We start from the raw sequence: 24,542 nt of genomic DNA, 5'->3' as shown, positions 1-24,542 counted from the left end.
AAGGAACAGTGTGCAAATCCAAGGCTCTCGTGCTAAACTTTCAAAAGGGAAACTTTGATAAAATGAGAAAATTGTTAGAAAAAAACTGAAAGGAGCAGCTACAAAAGTAAAAAATGTCCAAGAGGCGTGGTCATTGTTAAAAAATACCATTCTAGAAGCATGGTCCAGATGTATTCCACACATTAAGAAAGGTGGAAAGAAGGCAAAACGATTACCGGCATGGTTAAAAGGGGAGGTGAAAGAAGCTATTTTAGCCAAAAGATCTTCATTCAAAAATTGGAAGAAGGATCCAACAGAAGAAAATAGGGTAAAGATAAACATTGGCAAGTTAAATGTAAGACATTCATAAGACAGGCTAAGAGAGAATTTGAAAAGAAGTTGGCTGTAGAGGCAAAAACTCACAGTAAAAACATTTTTAAATATATCCGAAGCAGAAAGCCTGTGAGGGAGTCAGTTGGACTGTTAGATGATCGAGTGGTTAAAGGGGCACTTAGAGAAGATAAGGCCATCGCGGAAAGATTAAATGATTTCTTTGCTTCGGTGTTTACTGAAGAGGATGTTGGGGAGGTACCCATAATGGAGAAGGTTTTCATGGGCAATGATTCAGATGGACTGAATCAAATCACGGTGAACCTAGAAGATGTGGTAGGCCTGATTGACAAACTGGAGAGTAGTAAATCACCTGGACCGGATGGTATACACCCCAGAGTTCTGAAGGAACTAAAAAATGAAATTTCAGACTTATTAGTAAAAATTTTTAACTTATCATTAAAATCATCCATTGTACCTGAAGACTGGAGGATAGCAAATGTAACCCCAATATTTAAAAAGGGCTCCAGGGGCGATCCGGGAAACTACAGACCGGTTAGCCTGACTTCAGTGCCAGGAAAAATAGAAAGTGTTCTAAACATCAAAATCACAGAACATATAGAAAGACATGGTTTATTGGAACAAAGTCAGCATGGCTTTACCTAAGGCAAGTCTTGCCTCACAAATCTGCTTCACTTTTTTGAAGGAGTTAATAAACATGTGGATAAAGGTGAACCGGTAGATATAGTATACTTGGATTTTCAGAAGGCGTTTGACAAAGTTCCTCATGAGAGGCTTCTAGGAAAAGTAAAAAGTCATGGGATAGGTGGCGATGTCCTTTCGTGGATTGCAAACTGGCTAAAAGACAGGAAACAGAGAGTAGGATTAAATGGGCAATTTTCTCAGTGGAAGGGAGTGGACAGTGGAGTGCCTCAGGGATCTGTATTGGGACCCTTACTTTTCAATATATTTATAAATGATCTGGAAAGAAATACGACGAATGAGATAATCAAATTTGCAGATGACACAAAATTGTTCAGAGTAGTTAAATCACAAGCAGATTGTGATAAATTGCAGGAAGACCTTGTGAGACTGGAAAATTGGGCATCCAAATGGCAGATGAAATTTAATGTGGATAAGTGCAAGGTGATGCATATAGGGAAAAATAACCCATGCTATAATTACACAATGTTGGGTTCCATATTAGGTGCTACAACCCAAGAAAGAGATCTAGGTGTCATAGTGGATAACACATTGAAATCATCGGTACAGTGTGCTGCGGCAGTCAAAAAAGCAAACAGAATGTTGGGAATTATTAGAAAGGGAATGGTGAATAAAATGGAAAATGTCATAATGCCTCTGTATCGCTCCATGGTGAGACCGCACCTTGAATACTGTGTACAATTCTGGTCGCCGCATCTCAAAAAAGATATAATTGCGATGGAGAAGGTACAGAGAAGGGCTACCAAAATGATAAGGGGAATGGAACACTCCCCTATGAGGAAAGACTAAAGAGGTTAGGAATTTTCAGCTTGGAGAAGAGACGACTGAGGGGGGATATGATAGAGGTGTTTAAAATCATGAGAGGTCTAGAACGGGTAGATGTGAATCGGTTATTTACTCTTTCGGATAGTAGAAAGACTAGGGGGCACTCCATGAAGTTAGCATGGGGCACATTTAAAACTAATCGGAGAAAGTTCTTTTTTACTCAACACACAATTAAAGTCTGGAATTTGTTGCCAGAGGATGTGGTTAGTGCAATTAGTATAGCTGTGTTTAAAAAAGGATTGGATAAGTTCTTGGAGGAGAAGTCCATTACCTGCTATTAAGTTCACTTAGGGGCGGATTTTAAAACCCCTGCGCGCCGGTGCGCCTATTTTACATAGGCCGCCGGCGCGCTTAAAGCCCCGGGACGCGCGTAAGTCCCTGGGCTTTCGAAACGGGGAGGGAGGGGGCGTGTCCGGGGCGTTCCTGAAACGACGCGGCGTTTCAGGGGCGTGCCACGGCATTTCGGGGGCGGGCCCTGGCCCAGGGGCGTGGTCGAGGCCTCCGGACCACGCCCCCGGGACCGGAGGACGGAGCGGGGCTGCCGGCGACGTGCGCAAAGTTACGGCTGCTTTCAGCAGCCGTAACTTTGCCGACAAGGTAGGGGAGGGTTAGGTAGGGGAAGGGAGGGGAAAGTTGGGGAGAGGGTGAAGAAAAGTTTCCCTCCGAGGCCGCTCCGATTTCGGAGGAACATCTGCGCTGGCTCGGCGCGCGCAGATTGCACAAATGTGCACCCCCCTTGCCGCGCGCCGACCCCGGATTTTATAAGATACGTGTGGCTACGCGCGTATCTTATAAATCTGGTGTACTTTTGTTCGCCTCCATGGCGCGACAAAGTACCACGCGCGTAGTGTTTTGAAATCCGCCCCTTAGAGAATAGCCACGGCCATTAGCAATGGTAACATGGAATAGACTTAGTTTTTGGGTACTTGTCAGGTTCTTATGGCCTGGATTGGCCACTGTTGGAAACAGGATGCTGGGCTTGATGGACCCTTGGTCTGACCCAGTATGGCATTTTCTTATGTTCTTATTTGGCTTGCATTGCCGCATGTATTTTTGGAGCAGGACTACACAATATTTTAAAACTGTGCAGCTCCCTTGATCAGCTGGCAGCATTGGTCTGACTAGGTGGCAACCCTATTTATAGATACAGAGGTAAGTTTTGCATATTGATCAGCAAACAGAAACATATAATATAGAAACGTAGAACATGACATCAGGTAGAGACTGTAAGGCCCATGTACTCTGTCCAGTTACCTTTCTGGAACAATGCTACAGGTCCCCGTTGGTCTATGACTTTCCCTTCGTTTCTTCACAACTAAGGTTCCTCTATGCTTAGTCCAGGCTTTCTTGAATTCTGTTACTGATTTTGCCTCCACTACTAGGCCATTCCATGCATCCACCACCCTTTCGATGAAAAAATGTTTTCTAATGTTATTCTTGGCTAAACTTACCCGTTTGGTGGGCCGGGAAATTCTCATTGTGCAGCTAAGTCCAAACTGAGCCAGACAAACCCATTTGAATATGGACCTCATAATGATTGGATATCAGTAATAATGTGCACCTATAGATTTGTGTGTCTGGATAAGAAACTATTTTGTTTGATTAGTGATCAGCTTTTTCTTTTTTTTAAATATCTTATTCTCCATACAGTTCACAGCCAACTTTCTGCAGGACTATGCCTAAATTCTGTCTCTTTCTCTCAGGCAGGGCTGTCTTTTAAGTTCCCTAAATTGCCCATGACCTGCATCCGATTGCTACCAGAAGGAGCTCCTGTCCCACCCCAATTCCTAAACCCCTGACCTCTGGAACCCAGTAGATCACTAGTTGGTTCCTGCGAGCACTTTTGCCTGTCTTCTATTTTTCCGGGACTGTCGTCTTTCACCAATCCTGTGTGCAGAGTCTGCGCTGCATGGACATAATGTTCTCTAGCTGTACAGCTGTGTCTGTAATAACAACAAACATTTGGGCAGCAAAATAGTGCAGCTGGCCAGCACACAAAAAGTCAGTTCATTACATTTTCTTATGTGATGCTTTGTTGTCCTCATTGTGGGTAACATGGATAACCATACAGATGGAATTTTCATCAGATCATGGTAAAAGGAAAATCCCATGGAGTTTGTTTTTTTTTTGTAGTTGTTCACTAGAGAGTTTTGAAAATCATGGCATTCTAGCCTGAAACCATTTAGTCGGATAAAGGATTAAGAATGCTTGTTCTGCATGGCAGCTTTGCTTTTTTTGCATTGCACCTCAGCCTCTGCGGTACTGTGTTTATTGTTTTAAATCAAGGGTAGCATCTGGAAAGGTCAAAATATCAATTTGCTGACACTTCTGGTCTTAATGCTAATTCTTTTTTTCTACCAATGTATTTTATTTCTTGTACTTTTTCTTTTTGGATGACAGGTATGCTCCTTTGCTAAATATCATTAATACCTCTTTAAAGGAAGGGCAATTACCTGATTTATTGAAAAGAGCTGTACTTGGCCCTGTAAAATAATGTAGCTTTGTCGGCACTCAAGATTCATAATAACAGACCCATATCTAATTTACCATCATTGAGTAAAATAATGGAAAAGTGGGTTCCTTATCAACTAGAATATATAGCGGATTATAACATCTTAAGACAAAAATCAATATGGAGTTAGGAAAAATCATGGAACAGAGACTTTATTATCTTTGATCAATAGACTGTGGCGGAAAATGGAGAGGGGTGTACCAGTTAGACATTTCTACTCATTTGGCGCTATATTCCACAAGATAAGGATCATGTGGTAAAGGATGATTGGCTTAAAAGATAAAGTACTCGCCTGGTTTATATCTTTTTTAACTAACAGGAAGCAGCAGGTCAGAACAGGTGACAAAGGATCAGAATGGATATCATTAAAGACTGGAGCCCCCTAGGGATCTGCTCTATCAGTGGCACTTTTACGTTATGGGGTAGATTTTCAGACGTATGCCTGAGTTTTATAACATGCGCACGCATGTTATAAAGTCAGGAGTCGGCGCACGCAAGGGCGTGCACAATTGTACACCTTGCACACGCCGTGCTGCCTTCCCCCATTCCCTTCCCCCTCACCCCACCTTCCCTTCCCCCCCCTACCTTTTTCTTTTTTGTTTCAAACTTACTTCAGCCCCAGCCCCAGGGCTGAAGTAAGTTGTGCGCACCGGCTGACGGCCGGCATGCGATCCCTGGCACAGTGGCAAATGGCTGCTATGTAGGAGCCCTCTGGCCCCGTCCCGGGACTTAAACATGTTCCCGGGGCTTTACGCACGTCGCTGGGCCTTTATAAAATAGGCCCGGTGCACGTAAGGCACTCTACGCGTGTAAAGCTTTTAAAATCCGGCCCTATATATGCACCCCGTGAGGCAGATCCTTCCGTCTCTAGGGCTTGAATATTTTATTTCTGCAGACGATATACATTTCCCAGTTTCTCTTATCATGCAGACCTTTTGGTAATCCTCCAATGAAGATGTTTAAATGCAATAAATAAATGCAATAAATAGGATGTATAGGAAGACACTGGTTCTAAACTTGCAGAAATCAGTGATTTTATGGCTTGAGAAAACTATGCCTAAAAATTTGCCGGAGTTTAGCACAGATAATGTGACCTTTCCAATAGTCCAAGAAATGCGAGATCTTGGGGTCTGATGAAATTCAAGATTGACATTTAGATCTCATATAAAGATGGTGGCAAAACTCATCTTTAACACAATTAAGACATTTTATTTGTAAGGATGATTTTAGAACAGTCATATAGACGAGCTAACTCTGAATGTTGAAGTTAATTGGATAACTACAACGATATCTCTACAGCAACTCTACAGAGTGAGTGCTAGACCTGATCTTCAACTCTGCTTCTCTCCTGCTGTGCGGATCCTCGGGTTATCCCGCTCTGCGGACCACTACCGGAGAATCCATCTCAGGTCTTCCTACTCAAGGATTGAGTTTACTAATCCACTCCTCTGGTTTCTCTTTTGCTGTATAAAGATAATTCTCTGACTCCTGTGTCCATCACTGCTGAGACTACGCCTGTTGTGGAGAGTCCCCACAGGGCGTCTCCCTGTGGGTGGAGTTAGCTCTCTCCACGACCCAAGGGCCCACAAACCAACTATGCACATATATTACATTTATCACAAGAATAACTGCTGCCTGGTTTAGCTGGATAACATGTGAGTTGCAGAAATCCACTATTCTTGGGATAAGCAGCTTGGAATCTATCTACCCCTTCCAGTGCGGGAACTCATGCACAGCCCCTTCCCCTCTTCTCCCCAACCCCGTATCAAAATTTTTTTGGTATTTACGTTTTTTTTGCAACTTACTTCAGCTCCTGAACTGAAGTAAGTTGCACGCACCGGCAGCTGGGACAGCGAGGAATGGCGCTGTCCCAGGCTGCCCCGCTCCGCCCCCTTTTGAGGCTGTGGCACCTACATGTGTCCCGGAGTTTACGCGTGTGGCCGGGCTGGTTTGAAAATTGGCCTGGTGCGTAAGGCCTGGCCACACGCATAAACCCCGGGATTTATGAGTGCCGGGGTTTTAAAATCCGGCCTTATGTGAGTAGAGGCTACTTACGTGCATATATGCTAATTTTTCCATGCACACCATTTTGAAAATTCATTTTGAAGGATATTTTTATGGAAAACAAAAGCGCATGGATTTGGAAGAACAATGTATGCACGTTATTTTCTGACACGGCCCAAAACACAGCCCCCAACCACCACCATCGCCAGGAATGCCTTCTCCCAGTCCAGCTAGAAGAACGTGTGCTATGGAACCTCACACGTTCTTTTAGTTGGATTGACTGGAGGCAAGCTTCCTCGGTAAATACCCAGTTATATTGGTAAATGGTTTGAGAATTGTCCTCAAAATGGTACCATGAACATTTAACTCTTTCTGTCACAATAGGCAACGCGCCTAAATACTGGATATAAAATGCTACAAAGAATGCAATACAAGGCAGTCAGGTAAAAATAACTTTATTTAAAAAACTATAAATAACCTTTTAAAAATGTATGAGTAGAATACATATTGAGTTAAATTTCCAATAGGGGGACATAAATGCAAGGCTGCGCAAGTACTTTTAATCCTGCATGAAACAAGTTGATTTTCAAACACAAGGTACCTGCCTAAACTGAGTTTGGAAATCCTGTTGTAATGCGACCACATGTTGGCATGCCCATTTAGGCGATGCAGAATTGGGGGGAGGGGATGTAAAGTGAGGAGCGTTAGCAGCATCCCATCTACATGTAAGGTACACAGATGCATCTAATACACGACCCCAGAATGCACCCTTGGACTTTTCCCCTTCCCCCCCATCGGAGTTTTTTTTTTGTTTTAAATACAGCCAAGTCCGTGCACATTCTGAAAGTGTGCACACATTCTGCGGTTGGCTGATTGGCTGCATACGCTGACATGCATTATCTAATTCCTCACTTTAACATGCCTCGATCCCGACTGTGACGGAAACTTTCAAACCGCCACGCCTGTGCCCAGGGATGCAGCTGTTTTATAACTTGTACGCGTATATGTGCGCATGTTATAAAATAGCCTGGCTGCCCGCACATGGGCACGAAAATGCTGCTTCTACCGCATAAATCAGGGGATTTTAAAAGTGGCATGAAGCAACGCCACTTCCAGTTTTACCAGTTCATCCCCAGTTTGCCCAGTTAAGAGGGAGGTCTTTCAAAACCCCCTGGTTTAATAGCCTTCACCCCCCCCCCCCCCCCAGTATTCCCCCGACCCTTAAAACCCCACAGATCTGCCTGTTTATTTTACAACTTACACAGCAGCCATAGCAGAAGTAAAGTTACGCAGCAAGGGGCCGCGGCGCACGCTGGATCGCGTAAATATTTACTTGCACGTTTCAATTTCACGCCCTGCCCAGACCACACCCATTCCCCGCCCCCTTTTAAAGACTTTCGAGATGTGCGTGCTGCGGCATTTATGTGCATATCCGGATAGCTTTTAAAATCCACTCAGCGCGCATGAGCCCAGCATATTCACACATCCCCCTAATTAATGCGTGTGTCAGGCTGTTAAAATTCACCTTTAAGTGTCTGAAAATTTACCCCAGTTAGGCAGAGGTGAGGTACATTCCTGAGGAAACACCTTATGGCTTTTCCTTTCTTGGTAGAATAAATCTATTTGGTTTTAATTCCTGTCCCTTCTCAGTTTTTCTTGGAGCCTTTCTACATGCGTATCCGCAAACTGAGAACACCAGATCATGTGTGCCAGCCTACCAGCAAAGGGATCCAATACACCAGATCAGACAATATGAGTCTGTTGGTACTCCACACTAAGATAAATAGATATCACGTCAAAGTACAATACTCTAGTTCCGAGTTCCTGAACTGGATGCTATGCAGGTTGTGATATCTTTGCCAGACCAATGGAAGGAAAATCCATAGATTTGGTACCTGAGATTCCCAAACCAAATGTTTCTTTTTTAAGGAAAGTGCTCAGGGAGGTCTCAAAAGCTCACGTTTTACAGCATCTTTGGATAATTCTCGCGTTTGCCCACTAAGAAGGTGTAGCCAGCTTGCAAGGAATCCAGTTTTCTCAGGACCAGTTCAGCTGCAAGACTTTTTTTTTTTAGGGCAAATCTAATTGGCAGTGGAGTCTGCTGCTGAGATAATAGCTTCTGCCTTTTCTTTGGATATCCCAGCTATCAGCCTAGGACATCACCCAGAGGGAATTACATTTTATGTTAGATCTTGCTGCCGTGGATTCTACCACTTGGTTAGAAACCTGCTCAGCAACTTCGTCTCCAGCCTTTGAGGATGAAAAGATGAGTTGAACGTGTTTTTAAAAAAAAGGTTTTTAAATGGGTGATGCATGCAAGTCAGTGAGAAGGGCACATTAAGCATAGGGCTATTTCTGTCCCACCTGGCAGGTAGAAAATCTGTGAAATCGGAGAAGAAAAGAGACATTTAATACAGGTAATGGGAAAATGTGAGCTGAGGAATGGAGTCCAGCAGCATCTAAGGTCATGCCTGATTTAGCATTCTGACAGGGTCATTCATCAAAATGCATTAGGAGGTTAATGTGGGCGTTATTTTTCGCAAAATGCAATGCGAGTGCAAATTTTGAAAATGTGGTCAAAGGGGAGGAGTTTGGGCGGGGTTTATGAAAATGAAAGGTGTTTAACGTCGTGTGCGATAGTGTAACGCATGTTATCAACACATTTTAATACCGGAAATAATTACACCTTTTTTTCCTGATCTTAAGCTGTGCGATATGCCTGAACTGCAGGAGATATGCGCATATCTGGGTGGCTTTTAAAATCTGCTTGGCAAGTGCAAACCCAACTTATTTGTGTGCCTCCTAATTAATGCACACACCAGGATTTTAAAATTCACCTTAAAGGTTTCAGCATGCACTAAAGCCATTTAGCGCACAGCAAAACAACACAGAAATGAATCAAACATTTTGGTTTGAATACAGCACAAAAAGAAACACCATATGTTGTTAGGATTTTCATTTCATTCTGAAATCACAGCGAACCTCTCCAAACAATAAGAAGAAAGTTCTACATTGCCTAAAGTACCAGTATCTCATGGAATAACAATGTGATATCTGCACTACCCAGCTGGCAAGGTTGAGAACTGACTCTTGCATAGACTTTGTATTTGTACATAGGAAAGTCAGTAAAGACTTTCCAACATTAGCTCTATTGAGAGAGAAAGAAAAAAAAAATAAAGATAGAAACAGAGTAAGCAAAATAGATTCGAGAACCAGAAATAGAGTGTGGAGAGTTGACTATGAAGACACCACAAGACAAAGATCGAAGAGTTCAATTTTCAAAAAGCCACTGAGAGGCACATTTTAGCCAGTTATTTGTAGCTGAATTTTCAACCAAGCCTAATTGGCTAGGTTTTCAGTGTGAATTTGCTTACATCTAGCTGCCCAAATTTGACTGGTTAGATTTAGGCCTACTGTCTGTGCGACTGAACTTAAGCAGTTAAGCCATAAGCCCGCTGCACGTATACCTCTTGAATCACCCCTTTTTTGGCTGGTTAAATTTAGCTGTCTTGTGAATTAAATAGGTAAATTATAGCATTCAGCCGGGAAGCAATTTTTAAAAGCAGCATTTTAACCAGAGAGCTCTGACAGTTAACTGGTTAAATCCTTTGCAACTTGATCCATAACGATCTTCAATAATAAAGAGATTCCCCGGCTAGTTTCAGTGCCTCCAGTCAAGCTATTATAAAAATTATTTGATAGTATTATTCAACCAGTTCTTCTATATGGGAGTGAAGTCTGAGGTCTGTCGTTAACCCAGAACTATACAAATCTCTGATAGAAAGCCTGTACCTTCTGTTCTATGATCTGATAACCCATGTCCACAGAAAATTTTATTTATTTAAAATCTTTTCTATACTGTTGTTAAGCTAGTTGCCGTCACAACAGTTCACAATAAGGCACATAATTTCAAACTTCAATGTGTTGAATTATATTAACTTATCAGGTGCCATCAAAATACTCTGCTCTGCATCCCTAACAAGGGGTGCAGAGCAGAACTAGGATATGTCTCCTTCTGCTTGCCATACAAAAAAAGAATATTCAAATTCTGGTTTCACCTTAGTAACAGCAACTCCAATTCTGTTCATTACCAGGCACTTTGTGAAATAATGCAAAACCCTGCATAAAAAACACATTGAGCACATATGTAAGAACATAACGGGCGGATTTTAAAAGCCCTGCTTGCGTAAATCCGCCCGGATTTACGCGAGCAGGGCCCTCGTGCGCCGGCGCGCCTATTTTGCATAGGCTGCCGGCGCGCGCAGAGCCCTGGGACGCGCGTACGTCCCGGGGTTTTTTGAAGGGGGCGTGTCGGGGGCGAGGGCCTGAATGACGCGGCGTTTTCGGGGGCGGGACCGGGGGCGTGGCGCCGGCCCGGGGGCGTGGTCGAGGCCTCTGGACCAGCCCCCGGGTCGGATGACGGCGCGCGTAGATTTACATCTGCTTCTAGCAGGCGTAAATCTAGGGACAAAGGTAAGGGGGGGGGGTTTAGATAGGGCCGGGGGGGGGGGGGGGGTGGGGTTAGGTAGGGGAAGGTGAGGGGAGGGCAAAAGAAAGTTCCCTCCGAGGCCGCTCCGATTTCAGAGCGGCCTCGGAGGGAACGGAGGCAGGCTGCGCGGCTCGGCACGCGCAGGCTGCCCAAAATCGACAGCCTTGCGTGCGCCGATCCAGGATTTTATAAGATACGCGCGGCTATGCGTGTATCTTATAAAATCCAGCGTACTTTTGTTTGCGCCTGCTGCGCGAACAAAAGTAAGCGATCGCGCTTTTTTTAAAAATCTACCCCTCAGAATATAAGAACATGCCATACTGGGTCAGACCAAGGGTCCATCAAGCCCAGCATCCTGTTTCCAACAGTGGCCAATCCAGGCCATAAGAACCTGACAAGTACCCAAAAACTAAGTCTATTCCATGTTACCGTTGCTAGTAATAGCGGTGGTTATTATTTAAGTCAACTTAATTAATAGCAGGTAATGGACTTCTCCTCCAAGAACTTATCCAATCCTTTTTTAAACACAGCTATACTAACTGCACTAATCACATCTTCTGGCAACAAATTCCAGAGTTTAATTGTGCGTTGAGTGAAAAAGAACTTTCTCCGATTAGTTTTAAATGTGCCACACGCTAACTTCATGGAGTGCCCCCTAGTCTTTCTATTATCTGAAAGAGTAAAAAGCCTTTTGGTAGGAAACCTACCATACCAAAATGGCACTAACTCCTAGGACTCAGCCACCAACACCTTACCAATGAAAAGGCTAGGGATGTGCAGCCAAAAACGTTATTTATTTTATTTTAGTTTTAGTTTTATTATTCGGTTTGGGGTTTTTTTTGGTTTATTTTTGTTTTAGTATGCACTAAACTCAGTGCACACTTAATTTATTAGTGTACACTATAAAAACAAAAAATGAATGCACAACCCTAGAAAAGATAGCATTTTAAATATTACAACAGGTGCTAGAAAACCAATACACCTGCCACTTAGAGATGCAGATTGGAAAACAGAACACGCTATACTATTATCAATCTCTACACAGAATCACACGCTAGCTGAATACCTCACCTCAGCTTCATGTACAACACAGACAGACCCTCACCAGAAAAATACAGAAAAAATGTCCACAAATTAGAAACAAATGTAAACCTCCCCAAAATGAAACTTTTTATGCAGTGCAATGCTGGAGAAATAGAAACAGAAATGCATTTCTTTCTGTACTATGCAAAACACAAAGACACAAGAGATGCATATTTCTTAAAACAGAGACAGAAAATAAGACTTGTCACAAAAAAAAAATTAAGAACTATTTATAGTCTTCAGGGAAACAGAAGAAACAGCAGCTAGCTTATTGCAGCAAAATATGCTGTATCCTGCCGTCAGCAAACAAACAAATAGGCCTTTTGCCGGTGTCAGAGGATCGCGTGCCGGCAGGTGCAAAAGGTAAGAAAGATTTTGGGGGGGTTAGAGTAGGGCTGGGGGGGGGGGGAGGAGTGGGAAGGTTAGGTTAGGGGGAAGGGAACAGAGGAAGGCAGCGTGCACTGATCCCAGATTTTATAACTTGTGCGCACGCCAGGTAGCGCGGGCACATGTGTGCCACGCGCGCTCCTTTTAAAACCTACTCCATATTGAGCATCCTGCCAGCAGGCCAGAAATGTAAACTAACCAGAGACAATATAGAACAGCACAAGAAAATCAGAATTCTCTCTGTTAAAGATTGTTTCCTCTTATCACTTAATATATTTGGCAATACATGTACATATTTGTCATGTCAGAAAAGTATATTGAATCATGTAACTTTTGAGTGTGAGAAAAGCAAATAGGGAGAGCGAGGGGTGAGAGAGAGAGAGAGAAGAGAAAAGATGTTTGGGTGTGCAGCCAAAAAACATTTTGTATCGTTTTTGTCATTTGATTTGTTAGATTTTCCAACTTTTTCCATTTCATTTTGCTTTTAGGGTGCACTAATTTTGTGTTGGTGCGCACTAATGCAAAATTAATGCTCACTAAAAATGAAACAAAAAAAACCCAAACCAAAACGCTGCACATCCTGAGTGCTATTTCCTTCTCCCAACATCATCTTCAGGACCATCATTTGAATTGTCATCCAAAACTTTAAAAATACTTTTATTTTTCCTATGTTTGTATTTCATTTGCAAGTTTAATCTATTGCGATGCAGCTTTCCTCATTAGGAAAAAATGAGATCAACATATTTTTAAATGTTTTCCTTGCACACAAACTCTTGCAGGCTTTGGAGGCATTTCTTGATCCGTGAATTCACTCAAGGCCGCAAAAGGCTACTGTTTCACCAGAGGCCTGGCTTCCGCCTGCTCCGCTATATTGTGTGCTAGAAAACCCTAACACATGCTTATCTGACTGAAGCATTCTGGATTTCTTTTCCACAAGCAAAGTGACCTGCACAGGCAAAGATTTGATTTTGATACAAATACACATGAAGAGACAACCAAAAATACATAACAAATCAACAATTTCCTTTTTTTTTAGTTTACTCACTGCTGCTGATTTTGTTTTTCCCATAACAAAGAAAAATCATCTCATTTTCACAGCTGGGCTGCCTTTATTTATTTATTTATTTATTTATTTATTTATTTATTTGCATGTTTAGGGACCTTTGTTTTCAATGTGCTTTCCCTCTAGGAATTTCAATGATATAACAACAACAAAAAAAAATCAATGAAAAAATGACTATTATAACACACAGGAGAATAACCAGTGGAAAATTCATTTTTTCACGGATTTTTTTTTTGTTATAACATTGAAATTCCCTGGAAAAATAAAATAAGAACTGAAATGAATGTTCTTAGGTACGTTGCACTCAGTCCTACTTCACATTACATCGGTTAGAGATACAATATTGCACGTTGTAATCCAGCACATTCACAGCCCCTGTCCACACTGCAAGTCTTGCCTTGGCTAATTTAATTGAAATTGGTTTAGAAGTGTCTGAATTGGGCTGAGAAACCACCCTAGGGTAATTAAAACTGTTTCAAAGAAACACTAGGGAGCCACCAAAGCAAGACGGCTGCTTAGCTGAGATCTTCCTACCACCCCGTAGCATTTCTAAACTAACAAATATAAAAAGAAGTGATCAGAAGCAGCAAAGAAAGGAAGAATGAGCAACTGGCTAAGCTGGAGAGCTGTTGAGAACTGATAAATGCCCAAGAGGAATTACAGAGCATCACGTTCAAGAATTTGCAGGAAAAAAAAATCCATGATCGATGGTGAGACAAAATAAAACCCCAGAAACAAACAGGCAGTGAAAATGTAGCAAAAGCTGGAGGGCCCAGAAAGAAGGGTGATCTAACCGAGATTGTTAGGGAGCTTAAACCAGGGCTTCCCAAACCTGTCCTGGGGATCCCACAGCCGGTTGGGTTTTCAGGATATGCACAATGAATATTCATGAGATAAATGTTCACATACTGAGTCTCCCTGGTATGCAAATTAATCTCAGGCATATTCATTACGGAGATCCTGAGATCCTGACTGGCTGTGAGGATTTAAGGGTATCCTGGCTTAAACTAATTAGATCAAACAGCACTTCATCTACCCTTTCTAATTGTTAGTGCATAATAATCACACCGATATCATAATGGAATTGGAGAAGCATATGAAAGTCGTAGAGGAGCTGGAAGGCACCATCTATTATTGCATGCAGACTTTCCACTGATTGACTCAGAAGGACATAAAAAGCGTCACGCTGGGTCAGACCAAAATCCATTGAGCCCAGCATCCTGTCTCCGACAGAGTCCCAAGTACCCATCGGATCTCCAGTAGTCGATCTATTTCTTCTATCTCACTGCCAGGGGTAAGCACTGTTTCTTGAGGATCGGGGTTGGCCACCCCTGGTTTAGAGAGTGTGGCGGGGTAATGGGATGTATAAGTTTGTGGACCGGTGGTGGAGAAGGCCCTTTCATGCCTGGCTTACTGACCAATAACAAATGTACTCTTTATACAGTCTCGGGCTAATTTTAAAAGCCCTGCGAGCACGGCACGGGCATTTTCAAAAGCGTACGGCCATGCGTGTGTCTCCCGGGTGCACGCAGAAGAACCGGAGGAGACAAAAGGGGTAGGGCGGGACAGTGCACGCTGGCAGCTGGCCGGCCAGCACAACTTTCTACCGTTCGGGAGAGCAGGCAAGTTTTGAAAAAAAAAAAAGTTACAGGGGTTTTAGAGGTCAGGGCGGAGAGTGGAAAAGGGATGGAAAACATGCTACTTAGCTGGATATCTTTACAGATATCCAGCTAAGTAGCGCTATCAAAAATTGAAAGCTATTAAATATAGTGGGCAATCCCCTCCCTTGGCCTCACCCCCCACAAAACATCTTTAAAGGCCCTGTCAGGCCGTGTCCTCCTCACCCCCCTTACTACTGAAAATATTAACAGGACCTCCCACCCCATCCCAGTGTATCTGGTGGCACCCCATCCCCTTTCCTCTGACCCTCTGGATCCCCTCTCCAGTACCTTAAATTAGATTGCCGGGAGTAAGGGACCCTTCGCCCTGCTCCCAGTTCCTCCGCGCTGCTCTATATCTGATAGCGCTGGAAGCGCCAGCTTACGTTAAGCTTATGCTTCCAGCGCTATCTCTAGCCAGGGAGCTACTCTATGTATGACAAGTGGTACAAAGTCGACAGATTATTATTAGCATATAAACTGAGAGATGAAGAACACCAACTCTCCAAATTGTGGGAAGAGAGAGGAAGAAACTGAATTCTTTGAGAAAAATTGTGGAATGTTGTACAGGTTATTCCCAAAAGCGATATGCCTCTGAGTCCATCAGAGGGATGAAGGATAAAGCCCATTATCTGGATGACACTTTGTAGGTAAGATTTCTGGACGAAGCTAATATGGAGCATGAGATGCAATCAAGGCCATTTCAGCTCTGAAACCTGAAAAGATTTCCTGGGAGAACACCTTTACAATAGCTCTCTATGAAACGTTTGCTACTATCCTGTCTCTTAGGCTTGCTAAGCAGTAGTAAAAGAGAAATCCCTGCTTAATACAAATGGAAATGTGATAATTTTGGTTTATATCTCATAGTGGACTTAAATTAGGGTCATCCCTATTCAGTTTCCGGGCCCAGAAAACATAAATAACTGGGCCCATTCCTCTCGCTTTCCTCTCCCTCCCTTTGCACCAGGATCCTCTCTGGCTCCCCTCTCTTCCTTCACCCAGAATCCTTTCTTCTCCCTTCCTTGACTCTCTTATATTTTACCTGCATCTCTCCCCCTAGGGAACACACTGAATGCTGCTGGCACCCACTCCTGTCCACATTCTGCTGCCTTTGGTGTCAGGGTTGGTGCCAGTGCGGAGAAAGAAGGAAGATCAGGATGATGGGGAGGTAGGAAGATCAGGGATGCAGAGGGGTGGGGGAGAGAGATGATTAAGAGCAGCAAAGTGGCAAAGAGAGACAAAAAAAGGCTAGGTTTGGCAGGGAGAAGAAAGCATAGAATAATGTATGCAAAAAATACAGGTCTGTACCAAGCCCAGACTCTAATTAATTTTAAAGATGCTTTTTCACTGGCCAGTGCCATGATTGACATTTTGGGAGCAAAGTATAGCACATGTTTATAATATGGTAGTTTTGGTGGGGAAAAAAACCCAAGGTTTCAGTCAATCAACGTTTTCTTCCTATGCTGGTTAGGTAAAATTGAGGCTTATCAAGTGGCTCTGGTTTGTTTGGTTTTTTTCCTTGATGGACTGATCCTATCCTGGTTTTATTCCTGTTGTTGCAGAGGCTTGCTGTTTTGATTTACACAAGAAATGGAGTGAAAACAGATCTGGATCAAGCTGTTCTGGAAAAAAAATAATAGTCACTTGGTAACCCCGTTTAATAGAGATGAAGCTTCAGCACTTTGAAGTTGCTTCCTAAGGGAGTGTTTTCAAATGGATTTACGCACTTAAAACTGAGTTTTATATGCGCAAATTAACTTTACCTGCGTAAGCGGGCTTTTGAAAATTGCTACGATATATGCCACTGAACTGTCAATAGGTTTTAAGCGTGTAAATGTGTTTTTGAAAATTGCTACGATATAGTGTATGGTGCATTTACACACGTAACTTCTTTAGAAAATTACTCCCTTAGGATCTCCACCTCTCAAGCAACCGTACACATGGAGAACTCTTGGCTGAACCAATTAAGTTATAACAGCTGTGATATAAATGTACTTTTTTGGCTCTAAAATGGTTTGAAGAATTAGTGTTATAATGTGGAATGGGCATTTGGAATGTATTTTGCTAGTTCTGAAAATGCTCTCAAGTTCTTGTTTTATCATGTGGAAAGGGCCATTGGAATGTATTATGCCTTGAACTGCTGTCTGAACTTTTGTCTTCGGAAACAGCAGAAAGAACCAAGTCCAATGACAACCACCGATAAGATCAATACAAAAGCTAATAGAATGAAAATGTTCATTTTCTTTAGATCCTCTTTTTCACAGTCTTCCAGTCTGATATGATTAACTAGAATGTGTTCTTGATATGCAAAACCTTTGGAATATTGGCATGTCATGACCTCTAGGTCAGGGATATGCACCAAACCCTTCTGAATCATGTGCGAAAGCCAGACGTTTCCACAACAGCTGAGAGGGTTCCCGTTGAGATATAGCTCCGTTAAGGTGGTTTCCAGTGCTGTAATATCACTAGTCTGCAGATCACTAAAGCTATTGTTTCGAAGATCCAGAATTTCTAAGGCACAATCTTTATTCCAGGTGGGTAACCAAGTGAGCTGATTGTCAGACAAGTTTAAATGCCTGAGGTGAACAAACTGAGGCAGGTCAATGTTCAATGTGGCAAGGCCATTGCCCCCTAAATACAAATACTCCAGAAAGGATTCTAATCCAGATAGTGCTTTGGCCTTTATTTTAAGTCCTTGATTCAAGGATAGATCCAGCACATTTAGTGGTGTCCTGTGAAAGGCATACTCCGGTAAGTGCTTCATCATGTTATCACTCAGATATAAATACTGAAGAGTAAAATACTAGACAATGACACACAGCCTTTCTGATCCTTTTCATGTCTTTGCTTTGCTAGCCCTGAATATGTACTACAGAGACTGATATTATTGCTTTGGAGATTAAGCTGTCTGATGTTGGGGAGGCCTTGAAAAATATCTGAGTCTAAGGCCTGTAGATAATTACTTTGAAGGTACAGCATCTGCAAACTAGTAAGCTTGTTGAAGGCTACTGACAAGTTCTGTAAAACATTGTAGCTTAAATCGAGAGTGACCAATGAAGTCAAATCACTGCTATGGGTCACTTTGTAAGTCTGAAGGCAGTTTTTGCTGAGGTTAAGAAAATGAAGGGATGACATGGTATCAAAAAACCCATCAGGGATTAGTTTGATCTCATTATAACTCAGGTCCAGATATAAAAGCTTGGATAGGTTGACTGAACTTGTGTTTTTAAGAATGGTGTTTTGGGGTTCTGATGCAAAATCTGGAAAGAATCCTCCAACCAATCCCTTTCCAAATAATTCATTTCATTAGGAGAAGGTTTCTGAACCTAATTGTATTAAATTCTTTGATAAATTTAGGGAAACCTCAACCGGTTTTTGTTGGGCAAGACTGGGAAACCCAAGAGCTTATTTTCACTTAGATCCAGTTCCTCTAAGTTAAAACTCTTCTTCAGACTCTGCGGTATGAAAGGTTTCGATACTATTCTTGCTTAGGTTGAGAATTTGAAGTTGCCGGAGGCTGTAGTCCGATATACAAGTGAGGGAATTCATGGAAAGGTCAAGCTTGATGAGATGTGGTAGGTTTTCAAAAGCGCCTTCCTCTATATCCATGATAACGTTATTATGGAGATCAAGATCAGTGAGACCTGGTGAGCCCATAAACATCTTGCCAGAGATTGTGGTAATACTGTTCCCTGCTAGTGAAAGATGTGTTAAAGACGGCGCTTTCTGTATGAAGTATTCGGCCATGCCAGTATATAGACTGTTGCTTGACAAGTCCAAAGTTTTCACCTGTGGTATAAGTCCAATTCCTGGTCTGTTTAGTTGCACAAATTGATCTAAGTGATTGTTGGAAAGATTTAAAATCTTCAGGTTGTTCATGTTTGTGAAAACACCAGGATGAATAAAGCTTATTTTGTTTGAACTTAAATCCAAGTGCTGAACTGAAGTGTAAAATGTCAGTGGCTTTTCAGCAATGCTCTGGAGTTGATTTCTAGACAAATCAATTTTCTGTACAGTTGAAGAAAGATTTGGAGGAATCTGGAGAAGGTCTTTTTCTTGGCAAAATGCATCCATCTTTATCTGCAGGAAAAAGGAACAAAAGCAGAAAGTTAATTAACTTGTCAAAAGCATTCAGCTATTCAGTCTGCTTATGCACTGACATCTTTATTTAATTAATTAATTAATTAATTAATTAATTTATTTATAAGTATTTTTTACCTGCCCTTCCTAAAAGTTCAGGATGATGTACAATAAAGCATACATAATTATTAAAACAAAATGACACAAACATGTATAAAACTGATGCCTATATAAGATGGCATAATGTAGACTTATTTTCTAATGACATATTTCTAATTGTGGGAGCAGCAGCAGTATTGTAGAGGTATATAATGCAGGAGGTTGCACTTTCAAAGAGGTTAAGTTGTCAGGAAATGCAAGCTGAAAAATATGGGCCAGTTGTCGAACTTACGCGCAGGCGTAGAATTGTGCGCTCAACCTGGCGGCACATAAATCTACGCCCGATTTTATAACATGCTCGCGCAGCTGCACGCGTGTTATAAAATCCAGGGGTCGGCGCGGGCAAGGGTGTGCACACTTATGCACCTTGCGTGCGCTGAGCTACTTAGGGGAGCCCCATTGGCTTTCCCCATTCCCTCTGAGGCCGCACCGAAATCAGAGTGGCCTCGGAGGGAACTTTCCTTTCGCCCCCCCCCCCACCTTCCCCTCCCTTCCCCTATCTAACCCGCCCCCCAGCCTTATCTAAATCCCCCCCCTACCTTTATTATTTAAGTTGCACTTGCCTCTGGCCATGCCCCTGCCCCGGACCGGCCCCCCACCCCGCCCCTTTTTTCAAGCCCTGGGACATACGTGCATAAATAGGCTCGGTGCGCGTAAATCCAGCTGGATTTACGCGTGCAGGCCTTTAAAATCTGCTCCTATATGTTTTTAAATAATTGCTTAAACAGCTTGGAATCTTTGGTTAACCATATGTTACTCAGAAGGGAAGTCCATAATATGGGGACATGAATGGAGAAAGTGTGTTCCCTGGTCTCAGTAAGGCACACAACTTTTGGTGAGATAGTTTTAAAGGTTATTTTATTATACTATATTTTGTTTTATTTTAACACAGACCTAAAGTATTATTGTGATACAGACAGACGTGTGCTTCAGCCTATGCTGTGCTTCTGAAGCAATGTAGCAATATAAACTTCTAAGTTCATAGACCATCCACAAAAACTGGCCTAAAAAATACTTTTATGAATCTATGGCAAAACAGGGTTTATATCTGTTAATGTGATTATTTGACTGCTCTGTCAACCTTTCCTTTTAATAATTCCTTTTTCTTTAATGATTTTAAGTTGACCAGCAAGTGGCAGTACAACAGTGCAGCATTTCACAATCACTACTGTTGGTGCTGGTGTCCTCTTCTAAACCAGTGATGTCCGAGGGGGAATAACAGTTTGTGCTGTAGCAATTGAAGAGTTACTTTTTCCCTGCCTGTTATACTGCAGTTATTTTGATTATATTTTTGTTCAAAGTACATCCTTCTTAATAATGAACTTTTCAGTTTATTAGCACTGTGTTTGTGATTGATTAGTGACCCAAGTAAGAGAGGTGCTACATGAGCCCAAGGTTTTTTACCCTGTTTCCCCGAAAATAAGACAGTGTCTTATATTAATTTTTTGCTACCAAAGATGCACTAGGCCTTATTTTCAGGGGATGTCTAATACAGTTGAGCTGCTGCCTGCCCCTGCGTCAGCCATGCCTCACCAGTGAGTTGTCAGAGAGAAGTAAGAGTGTGCAGCATTCATGGTAGTCAGCTTGGGCTGACTCTGCTGCTTTTGAACCTCTGCACACTGCTTGGAAGGGGTCCCCCGACTGGTACTGCCACCATGCCCAGATGTCAGTAATCTTGCTGCCACTGTCACTGCTGCCACATGGCTATTGGGGAGGCGCCGATTGCTGCTACTGACACTGAAGCCCATTCTGCTGCCTCCTCTGTGCAAGGCCCCGTGGGCTTCCACTTTCTCCATGCTGATCTCGTACATTGTGAGATCCGCATAGAGAAAGTGCTATTCTTGCACATTCCCAAAGATTTCATGTGCCAATCACTAAAAAGTAAATTTTTTTTTTTACCTTTGCTGGCTGATGTTAGTTTTCTAATCGGTTGGTCACAGGCTTTTTTTTTTCCAGCTTCCCTTTCTTATTTTTTGGCCAATTCCTTTTATATGTCCTTTTTTCTTCCGTATTCTTTTCTCTCCGTCTTCTTCCCTCAAACAGTCAGGTTTTTTTTTTTTCTCACATGCATTTTTCTCTCTCTCACACACACAGGCTCTCACTGTCACATGCTGTCTCTCATACAATCATTCATACACACAGTCTCTCACTGGCACATGCTGTCTGATGCTCACACACACATGCTCTCTCTCACTCCCACATGCTGTCTTGCTCAAGCATAGGCTCTCACCGTCACACGCTGTCTCTCCAAACATTCAGATCCTCACTCCCACACACAATCTCTCAACTCATCTCATACACACACACACACACACACACACACACACACACACACCCTCTACAGACCCTCAGCCTCTCTCTCACCTCTGGGCCTCCTCTTCGCGGGTCGCCGCAGGATGGGCTCTGCAGCGGCCCTGAACTTCTCGGGCCTCTTCCTCTTCCTCGGCCGCTGCTACCGGGCCTCGTCTCTTCTTGGGCCGCTGCGACTTGGGATTCGCAGCAGCCGTGACGGCTCCTCTTCTGCACCGCGCTGATGCTCTTTCTCCTTCCTGCCCACGCGGCTCCGGCAACGTTTACTTCCGGGCCGCACAGGCAGGAAGGAGGAAGAGCATCAACGCGTTTGAAACGCGATCTTTTTCTTCGGGCAAGGAGGCTCAGCGGCTGCATGAGCCTCCTTGTGCCCGGGCACATCGGCTCCCCTCCGGATACCACTGCAGGCCTCCTCTTCGCGGGTCGCCGCAGGATGGGCTCTGCAGCGGCCCTTCCTCGCTACCGGGCCTCTTCCTCTTCTTGGGCCGCTGCGACTTGGGATTCGCAGCAGCCCGCGGCGGCGCCTCTTCCTCGCTACCGGGCCTCTTCCTCTTCTTGGGGCCGCTGCGACTTGGGATTCGCAGCAGCCCGCGGCTGCGCCTCTTCCTCGCTACCGGGCCTCTTCCTCTTCTTGGGCTGCTGCGACTTGGGATTCGCAGCAGCCCGCGGCTGCGCCTCTTCCTCGCTACCGGGCCTCTTCCTCTTCTTGGGCTGCTGCGACTCCTCTTCTGCACACGCTGATGCTCTTTCTTTCTCCTTCCTGCCCATGTGGCTCCGGCAACGTTTACTTCCGGGGCCGCACAGGCAGGAAGGAGAAAGAGCATCAGCGCATTTGATCGCAATCTTTTCCTTGTGCCCGGGGGCATTAGCTCCCCTCGGGATACCACTGCTCGCATCTGTAATACTTTGGAAACTATTTAAAAAATGACGTCACAGGATTGACCGGCCCACCGGGGGAAGCCCGATCCCCCGATAGGTCAATCCGCCCCTGTTTACAAGGGATGTCTTACTTTCGGGGGAGGTCTTATATTTAAGAATTTGGCAAAACCTCTACTAGGTCTTATTTTTGGGGGATGTCTTATTTTCGGGGAAACACGGTAGTAAGTAGTCTATGAATACCACTAAATCTCAGCATTGTGTGACTATTCCTCCCTCCCTTAAAAAAACTATGAATGCTGCCTCTGCGGCATTCCAAGCCCTGGCTGATTTGACTTGAGCCAGGAATCAAACCCAGGTCCTTCCATTTGGCAATGCACAGCAATGCTACTGAGCAACTGGACTGGCCCCTAATTTTATTTTCAGTGAAAACAGTAACATCCATGGTACATTCGTACCGCTGACACTTCCTTTACCTGGGAACATGGGACCTAGGAATGCTATATTAATGCAAGCTTTTGCATTAATATAGCAAAAGCTATACATACCAAATTCAGACCTATTATATCTATTGCAACCACTGAAGGTAGTTTGAAGACACTTTTTTTTATGGAAATCTAACTAATAATCTTAAAAAGTGTAGCTGTTTTGCTATTTCACAACTGGTATTGTTGTCCAATATCTGCTTATATAGTAACATAGTGAATGATGGGAAAAGACCAAAATGGCCCATCCAATCTACACTCGGGTAGATGTGCTTATAGGTTCCCTCATGCAACTCAATAACAAGTCCCTCCTCACATATCCTTTAACTGACCCCTGCCCCCATCTTTTCCTACCACTTCCTCTCCTGCTAAGCAGGCACAAGATTACAGTAATAGCCTCTACCGTCTCCACTAATAAAATCTGACCGCCTCATGCGGATTTATCCATGGTTCCTCCATCCAGGTACTCGATTCTTTCTGGAAGCCCAATGCAATTATACCAGTGCTGTTTACTGTTGTGATCAGCATGCCGCCCAGGTTATCTGAATATGCTTTTTAAAAAGCAGGTTACCCAAATGTCTTCTAGGAAGCGTAAAATATTGCCAGTGGCTGTAACATAACTGCCACTCTATGCAGTTACTCCCAGTGCCTTCTTGGAAGCACAAGGCTATCATGGGCTGTACCCTCTGCATTGTGAAGATTACCCGGTAGGGATTTGCATTTGTTTCAAATCTGAAAATGGGACCAGGGAGGGCATTTTGGGATTTTTCTAAATGGAGCAAACGGAAAATGTCTTCTCATGAAAATACCTGAAAATTTTCGGGTATTTCTGTTTTCATTTGAGAGGGAAAAGTAAAATAAATAAATAAATAAATAAATAAATAAATAAAAGAAATTGCCCCCTTGGACCTCCCCCCTCCCCTTCCAAACATAGGGCCATATAACATGGCGCCGGCTGCCTTAAGACAGAAGCTAAAATGATATTATTTCAGCGATACTCTGGAGGGCCGGTGCTGCCATGTTAGGCATCTCCCCTGACCTTTACAACCACAGGATCCCTCTGGAAGCAGTAAGAGGTGGGCTGAGGAGGTCCCCAGCCTCCAGCAATTTTTGGAAGGGGAGTGGGTCAGAGGGGCTTAGCCTAGGCCCAGCCGGGTAGGCCCAGACCCGGAGCAAATTTGCAGTGGGAGGGAGGCAGGTGGAGGGGCTCAGGCAGGCCCTGGCTTCAGTTGGAGCTGAAGGGGCTCGGAGCATCTCCTGCAGGCCTGTTTCAATTTATTGTTTCGTTTGGAGGTTTGGTTTTTTTTGCGGGGGGGGGGGGGGGTGTGGTTTGGCAAACAAACTGAATTTCAATAAACATTAAATAAAATTAAACCCCCTCCCCTCCTCAAACAAAGAAAACAAAGGGAATTAAACATTTTGGGCCTGGACACTGCTGTGCTTCATTCCAATCGTCTTTCCACCTGGAATCCCTCTGTATATATCCCATGCTTTTTAAAATTCTATTAGCCTTTCGTTCTCCACTAGTTCCTCTGGGAGGACGTTCCAGGCTTCTATCGCCCTTTCTGTGGAAAAGTAT

The 24,542-nt window shown here is 43.4% G+C and overlaps 1 protein-coding gene across 1 annotated transcript; it reads right to left on the bottom strand.

Moving 5' to 3' along the window:
* Positions 1 to 11,443: 11,443 nt before the first annotated feature.
* On the bottom strand, positions 11,444 to 19,134 carry LOC115081678 (transforming growth factor beta activator LRRC32-like). Its single transcript, XM_029586102.1, is given in 6 exon segments — positions 11,444 to 17,852; positions 17,855 to 18,293; positions 18,296 to 18,370; positions 18,372 to 18,416; positions 18,419 to 18,493; positions 18,495 to 19,134. Coding segments are annotated over 6 exon segments (1,941 nt in total). The 5' UTR covers positions 19,128 to 19,134; the 3' UTR covers positions 11,444 to 17,178.
* Positions 19,135 to 24,542: the final 5,408 nt, after the last annotated feature.

Source organism: Rhinatrema bivittatum, unplaced genomic scaffold, assembly GCF_901001135.1.
Source record: "Rhinatrema bivittatum unplaced genomic scaffold, aRhiBiv1.1, whole genome shotgun sequence".
Taxonomy (NCBI): Eukaryota; Metazoa; Chordata; class Amphibia; order Gymnophiona; family Rhinatrematidae; genus Rhinatrema; species Rhinatrema bivittatum.
The sequence above is the reverse complement of the archived record's forward strand: the minus strand, read 5'-3'. Positions and strand labels throughout refer to the sequence as shown.